Below are 7,762 nucleotides of genomic sequence, written 5' to 3' on the forward strand. Positions count from 1 at the left end.
ACTCTTGGAAAAAAAAAAAAAAAAAAAATATATATATATATATATATATATATATATATATATATATATATATATATCGTGACATCAGATAACCCCTAAAGAAAACTACTGATGTATTTTTCAAATAACTTTGTATTTGGAGAAAATTACAATTGATCATTGTTGGATTTCATATACTAAAAAATAAAATAAAAACCTTTTTTTATTTTACAAAAATTTTTTCCTACTTTTTTTTATGCCTTAAGAAAATCAAAAAGAAACTTTGAAAAAAAAAAGTCCTGACACAAAGGATCATAATTCATGCACGAAAGGGTTAAGCACACCACTGTTATTTTTGACAGTTTAGGGAGCCACATAAAAAAAAGCTTTGGCAGGTTGGATTTGTCCCCCGGGCCTGAAGTTTGACATATTCTTAGAATAAACACACTTTTCCAAGGCACTGGAACTGGTTTAAGAAAAACAAATCCCACCCTGAAGCCCTACAGGAAGCAATTATCGTTCATAAGGATGAAGGTTTTTCCTCCTTTCTTAAGCCCGACTGCACACGCTCCTGCTTGGCCACGCCGTATGGAGCCGAGCAGCATCAAGTGTCATGCCCGCTCTGCACAATAACACGCCCAGTTAACGCTACCTTTGCTTGCCGTCAGGCTCCAGAATATTCCATCTCTCTCTTTCCGCTTCAGGTTATATCAAGACACCGTCTCTTCATCCACAGGACGGACAGAAGAGACGTCGTCAGGACATCTTTGCGTCCTCTCGTTCCCTCTCCCGATGAAGCCTTCCACTCAGAACCCCCTCTCCTGGACCGAAGACCTGCTCGTTAATATTTAAAGGCGCCATTGTGTTTGTTTGTGCACGCGAGTCAATGGGAGCCCGTATTCTTTGACAGAAAAGTGGCGAGCCTGAGTGGAGCTCCAGCAGCAGGGCGGCAGGGACGGCGGGTGTGTGGGGGGGGGGGGCAAAAGAGGACCAGGCATCGTGTTCTACATCGTGTTCACCGAAAGGGATCGTTAACAACTTGAGCACAAACACATCCTGACCGTCCAGGAGACGCGCGGAGAGGAAGTATAAGAAATAAAGCAAACATTGAGACTTTCTAAAATGTTTTATGGACTTTATTTCCGTCGTTTTCTCTCCTTATCTTACATGCTGTGTCCAGAATCTGCACGACCTTTCTCCCCCATCTTCTTCCGTTCGCCGTTAGGTTCCATATACAAAATAGGAAGGCTAGCTACTCGTCTTTTGCTGTATAGCTACTATGCAGTTCGTTTTCTGTCCAGTCAGAAGCGGTTTTACTTCTTGACGACCTGGATGACGTCTTCGTGCTCCATGACGTGCGTCAGGCCCACCCTCTGAGGACTGTACTTGGTGCTGGTTCCCTGAAACGACAGAGAGAGAGAGAGCGGACTTCGAGTTAAAGGTGACGGCGAGGAGAAGGAAAAAGACTCTTGTTCTCAACAGATCTGATAAAACACAGAAAGAGAGGAAGTGTGCAGGGAGTGAGAGAGTTTGCTCCTGATCTTTACTGTCACACTTAAATGTTTTAGATCCATCCATCCATTTTCTTACACCCCTGTCCCTAGTAGGGTCGGGGGAGGTGCTGGTGCCCATCTCCACCGAGATGGGCCCCACCACGAGAGGCGAGTTACACCCTGGACAGGTCGCCAGTCCATCGCAGAACGTTTTAGATCATTGAACAAATTTACCGTATTTTTCAGACCATCAGCTGTTACTTTTTCCTCACGCTTTGAACCATGCGGCTTGTAGCCCAGTGCGGCTTTTCTATGGAATTTTCTTCAACCACCAGGGGGCGCTTTAGCAGGAAATGAATCATTGGAAGTCAAAATTGGAAATCAAAGAAGTTTGCGCTCATTTTCATTTAGAACAAGCACATGTTAGCAGCAGGCACGACGGAGAAATTTCTTCAAACTCATATGTTGCCGCTTTTAAGTTGAGGGCTTTCGATATGAAAATACAAGAGGGAAATAGAGCCGCTGCACGTAAGCTTGGCATGAACGAAACTATGGTTCGGTGTTGGAGACGCTGCGTCCTTAACGGCAGGGTTATTAAGGACCCAGCCCTCTGCTGCCCTCTGCTGTGTCCTTGTGGAAAACTGAGAGCGGCGGAGAGAGTGAGGTGCGCTCTATAGTCCAGAAAATACAGTATTACCCGACAAATCAAAGTAAATGCATTTGCAAAAATTTAAGGGAAAAACATATCCAAGGCAACGTGGATATGCATTAATTAAGCCACACTGGAGCATTTGTCAGCATGAATGGCATGTTTAAGGTCAAGCTACAGCACACGTGTCAAACTCAAAGCCCAGGGGTCAAATCTGGCCCCCTAGACTCAAGAGTGACACATAAGTGAAACCTGAAAATCGTTGTGCTTAAATATGATTTTATCAATAAAATCAAAACACTTTTTTATCTGCTTACTGTCAAATTACGTCAATCAATCCCTCCAGTTTATTGTGGAAATTCTTACAAAGTCCAGATATCCCGCAATTTTTTTTGCGTTAGTGCGAACTTGTGAATTGAAGAGTTAGCATCACTTCAACGTCGGGTTGACGTGATGCCAACTCCCACCTGCAGGTGGCAGCATTTCATTCTGCCTCAGCCCTGTTTGATGCCACATTATCGTCCTGTGATCAATGTGGCGACTATCAAAAAGCCACATTTACCGTCATACAGAAACGCAAATATTTCTAAATTAGCTCCACAAAATAAATGGCGTTTATTGCAAAAACAGAGAAAAGTAAAGCAGACTTACCCACACCAAGGCATATTTGAACTGGCTGGCTAATGTTCTGTGGATTCTGTGGCACTGCAGGTTACAAAATAAAAAAAAACACTTAAAATCGCTTTTCTCACTACTTATTATACATGTGTAAATGTTCCAGCTGCCATACTGACCACATGCTCTACTGAAGCTCCTCTCCTCATGATGATGGCTTCAGCAAAGTTTGGTCGCTCTAACGTGGAGGGGAAGCAAAAGACTGTTTGTTTAGGGATCTACTGCATGTCCAAAGCAAAGCAGAAGTTGTCTAAATCAAGCAGAGTACCTCCTCTTTTCTTTGTATAAATGCAAATAAGCGCCAAGTACTCCCACAACGTCTCCAGGAGGTAATCCAAATTCAGCTTCATTCCGCAGCTGGGAACAAAATCGCGACGACAGAGATGAGATTCGTAAATAATGTTGACGCACACGAGTCGATGATGGAAGAGGGATGTCTGACCTGATGACGACACTGTGAGGTCGGCGCGCCAGGCGGTCCACCTCCTCGATGGAGATCTGATCCACCTTGTTGTACACCTGACAGCACGAGAGAAACATCAGGAAAAGTCGCCTCTCGCAGCTGCTTTCTAATTTTCAAGCGAAGAAGATCTGGCGTACGTAAAGGCACGGCATGTAAACTCTGTTCCCGACGATGACGTCGATGAACTCGTCTGGCGTGCAGTCCTCCCTGAAGAGCACTTCCGCGTTGAAGATTTCTGAAACGGGAAGTTAAGGACGTGAGCCGGGCGAGGCGAATGGCGGCCGAGTTCGAAACGCGCCGCACGGCTTTGGCTTTCCGCTCGCCGTCTCTCGAAGGATACTGTACTCGTGGAGAATGAGCTGGACGAGCTTCTCCGAGCACTGAGTGAGAGGAACGGTGGAGTTGTACGAGAGGCCGCCACCTTTCTTAGGCTGAGAGAGAAAGAGAGAGAAATGGACATTTTTAATCTCGCGACACAAAGCTAACAATCAATTGCGCCTACAAGTTTTCAATTTTCCCAAATTTCCATAGTTTTCAGTCCTTTAAATCCTTGTAAAATATAAAACATACAAGAGTTCATCATGAATTTACGGCTGCTGTTTCTACAGTGGGCAAGATTTTAATGTGTAAATCAAAAAGCGAAAGGATGGAAAGAGAACCTCCGTCCTCGGAGCGTTGGAAGATGTTGATAGGCGTTTCACATCTATGTTTCTCATCTTTGACCGTCCAAATCGTGAAAATGGTTTCATTAAGCTGAACGCATCAGTTAAATAAACGGACTCAACAATTTTTCTATTTGATCCAAAGCAACAGATCAGTGTATCAACATCTTAAAAGATAAATAACTCTGTAGAGTCGATCTGAGTACATGGAAGTGATACCTTGAAATAAATATTTGGCTTCGTCCTGTTGAGTCTGATGCCCACCGACTCCAGCTCCTTTTCTAGGAGTTCTCTGCAAAACAAAAAACACAAAGGCACCGATGACGCTCTTCCACGCTTCAAGGCCGTTTCACACACATATTCACAAACACACACCTCTGGACTTCTCCTTTTGTGGCGTCCAGCATCATGATGACGACGTCTGCCGTCCTGGCGACGGCGATGACTTGTCGGCCTCGACCCTTTCCTGCGACAAAGTTACCCGTCAGCACAACAACTCTGACAAAAATTAGTACCTTCTTGTGCCTAAAATCTGTGTGAAACTTATGGCACCTTGAGCAGCTCCCTCTATGATTCCTGGCAGGTCGAGCAGCTGGATGTTTGCGCCTTTGTACTAAAGAGCAGCAATGAACGGCAGAAGATAAAAAAAAGAGCAAAGTGACACTTTGTAACTTTTACAAATCACACCGTTTAAAAGAAAGTAACGTCTCCTGGAGGTTACCTCGATGACGCCCGGTATGCAGGTGAGGGTGGTGAACTCGTACGACGCGGCTTCGCTCTCCGTTGACGTCATCAAGCTGAGGAAGGTGGACTGTACAGAGAAGATCGATGTTAACATCTTAGGGATTAAAATGAAAAAATAAATCTCTTAACTCGCTAACGTCCGACTGATGACGTTTGCGATGCTTTGATGGATGATTTTAGGAAGATTACTGCTGCGATAAGCATCTAAAACCGGCTCTCAACCCGGGTCACATCCACCTACCTTACCGACTGAAGGGAACCCGATGAGCGCAACGCGAGCGTCTCCTGATTTCATGACATCGAAGCCCTCGCCTTTGGCCCCCGCAGATTTGGAGGGCTCCAGGAGCTGAGCTCTGTATTTGGCTAGCTTGGCCTTTAGCAAACCCAGATGGTACTCTGTGGCTGCAGAGATTAAATAAAGAAAGAAAGAAAAAAAAAGAAAAAAAAATAAAATAAAAATTGAAGCACATTAATGAAATGGTTTCTGACTTGTCTTTTAAAAGAATACATTTACAGTACCTTAGAAAACAAACTTGAAATAAGAGAAACTTACAAGTATCTTTTTTGGCAAGATATAGAGGCTCGTTTTAAGTAAACAATTTCTTAGTATTGATGAAAAAGTTTTTTTTCAACTGGCAGATTATTTCACTTACAAAACATTTTCCCCATGTTATAAGTAAATTTATCTGCCAATGGACCTTGTACTTTTTCATTAATATTAAGTAATTATTTAATTAAAACAAGCCTCTATATCTTGCTGAAAAGTTACTTGTAAGTTAGTTTTGTCTTTGCTATTTCTACTAGAAACTAGATCAAAAATACTTGGCAAGATTTTGTGTTTTTGCAATATATATAATATCGTAACTCATACATAAAATACACAGGTTACATTATTTAAGCTAAATTCGATAAAGGGCTTCCTCCCACAGTCCAAGGTAATCACTATTAGGTTCATTGATGTGTCTGAATTAGCCACAAGCATGGCTATAAATGCGTGATTGTTCACATTAACAGCTGAGACATAACACTTATTAATCTGTTCATGGGCAAACCTGGCATTCCTACACCAACATTAACATCAAATCCTGATCCTAAGCAGGCATTTAAAGTGCATTTTAGCTTTCCAGACAGCTGTCGGTCCTCATTAGCACAGTACTTTTCCAGTTCCTGGACCTCAGTATAACCCTGGACAGAAACCCACAGCTGCAGCTGGCTCTAAGTTCGCCTGGTGTGCAGCTAGCAGCTAGCAGCCCTGCTCCCTCCTCGCCCTCCTGTTACCTTTGTTTTTCTGTGTCCGAGAAATTTCTTTCTCTATTTCCGCGATTTTCTCCAAAATACCCATTGTAGCAATCCAGGCGTTGTGCAGCCAATCTGTTGGGGAGAGGGGAAAAAAATCACAAGAGAAACGTGTCAACTTTGCTAGCCAGCCGGGGCTAACTACAAACCGGTAAGAGCTGAGAAACAGCATTAAAAGCACTCCTTAGACGGGTAAACAAACATCTGACTAAAAAAGAACCCCACATTGTCAGCGATTTACAACGTTAAATTAAAAGGAGGAATTTACTTTAACAGAGGGTGGACTCAGCAGCATGCACACACTGCTGGCCGGTGGGGTGAGGAACACAGTTCCACCATCAAAATGTATCCCCGACCTGTCAAGTCATTGCGCTTCTACACTAAGGTTTACGGCGACGTACAACATTCTAATAGTGCGTTTAGGTACACCTCGAAAACTAGACCATTCTTACTGTCATAGATGTAAAATAAGTAAAACAAAAATGTCCGAGTAAAACAAGTGTTATTATCAAATATAATCAATGTCGCTTTTATTTAAGTAACTTTTATAAAAGCTTGAGGAATACCATAATGTTATGTAAAAACCAAAACGAATGTTTTAATCTTGATTAAGAAATAGTTTGAGTTCAAAGAAAGAAATTAGTTGAATATATTCAATTTCCTGTTTTATTATTCTTGTTTGCCTGGGACTTAGAAGGCAAGTAGACACAAATAAAATTAATCAGTAATACATAAATTAAAATAAAGCAATTATATAAATATTGACAATAGTAGCTGATCTGCAAAAACTTTACCTAGTTGGGCATTTCATCTTCGCAGAGTTTAATTAAGAGTACTTATAAATGTTATAATAAATGATTATGATGTTATGATATTATCATTCATATAAGTTTGTAGTGCGTTCAGGACTAAATGTAACTTGATTCCTTTGACTTACTTGAAAATACGATCAAGTGTAATTTGGTTTGAATGCACCGTCAAGTTGAAAAAGCGGCCGTAAAAAGTCGTGTATAAGCGCATCCAGTGGCGCCGCCAGGAATCTTGGGCCCCCTGACAAAAAAAAAAAAAGCTTTTCCCCCTCCCCCCTCGCAGCTGCTGTTACTATTATTTGAGTCTATTTGACCAATAAAAAGCGTCACAATTTTAAAGCCTTACATCTGTCTTGCTTTCTTTGGTTCAGTAATGATAATTAGCACAATATTTACTGCTCATGAATTTAACATCCAACAGTCCACATCCAGTATGCAAGTAGGTTGCTTAAAATTTTTCTATTAGTTTTAGATAACTGAAATGCCTCTCCATGAGCAACAGTCAAAAGCAACGTGCAAAATACACATAAAGCAATCCAGACTTCTCAAAAATGCTATGTAGTTGCATTTTATTCAAGCTGCAATATATAAATAATAAAAAATATGTTTTCTCCATATTTGTTAAAGCTGTCACAATGTCATAGCAGTTTGTTATGAGACAAATAATCTGAAAACAATCAATCTCCTCCATCTCCTTCCTGAATTACTATTACTGGTTAAAGTAATGAACCGTTCTGACCAAAACAACCAATCAGAACTAGTAGGATGCACTTAGCACTGTGAATTAGCCTCATTCACTCACTGCTAGTACGTAGCTAAGCTAATTATGCTAAATGGTTGATAATCCCACACAGTCTACCCACCTCTCTTGGAGAAAAACTGGGTTATAAATTAACACTCTTGCCTTTTTCTCTCTCTCCCTCTCTAATTTGTTTTTGAAAACCTGATTCTATAACTTTTCTTACCAGCATAGTAACTGCTACAGTTGCCGC

The 7,762-nt window shown here is 41.6% G+C and overlaps 1 protein-coding gene across 1 annotated transcript; it reads right to left on the reverse strand.

Moving 5' to 3' along the window:
• Positions 1-1,097: 1,097 nt before the first annotated feature.
• On the reverse strand, positions 1,098-6,349 carry LOC106943812 (developmentally-regulated GTP-binding protein 2). The gene is made up of 14 exons (XM_015027108.1): positions 6,230-6,349; positions 5,944-6,036; positions 4,907-5,067; positions 4,643-4,732; positions 4,474-4,534; positions 4,297-4,387; positions 4,141-4,213; positions 3,600-3,690; positions 3,397-3,494; positions 3,239-3,315; positions 3,065-3,153; positions 2,916-2,974; positions 2,773-2,826; positions 1,098-1,379 (listed from the first exon to the last, which is right to left on the reverse strand). The coding sequence occupies exons 2-14, from the start codon at positions 6,005-6,007 to the stop codon at positions 1,293-1,295; spliced, it is 1,095 nt and encodes a 364-aa protein (XP_014882594.1). The 5' UTR covers positions 6,008-6,036; positions 6,230-6,349; the 3' UTR covers positions 1,098-1,292.
• Positions 6,350-7,762: the final 1,413 nt, after the last annotated feature.

Source organism: Poecilia latipinna, unplaced genomic scaffold, assembly GCF_001443285.1.
Source record: "Poecilia latipinna isolate Pla-1442-1.1 unplaced genomic scaffold, P_latipinna-1.0 Scaffold6045, whole genome shotgun sequence".
Lineage (NCBI taxonomy): Eukaryota > Metazoa > Chordata > Actinopteri > Cyprinodontiformes > Poeciliidae > Poecilia > Poecilia latipinna.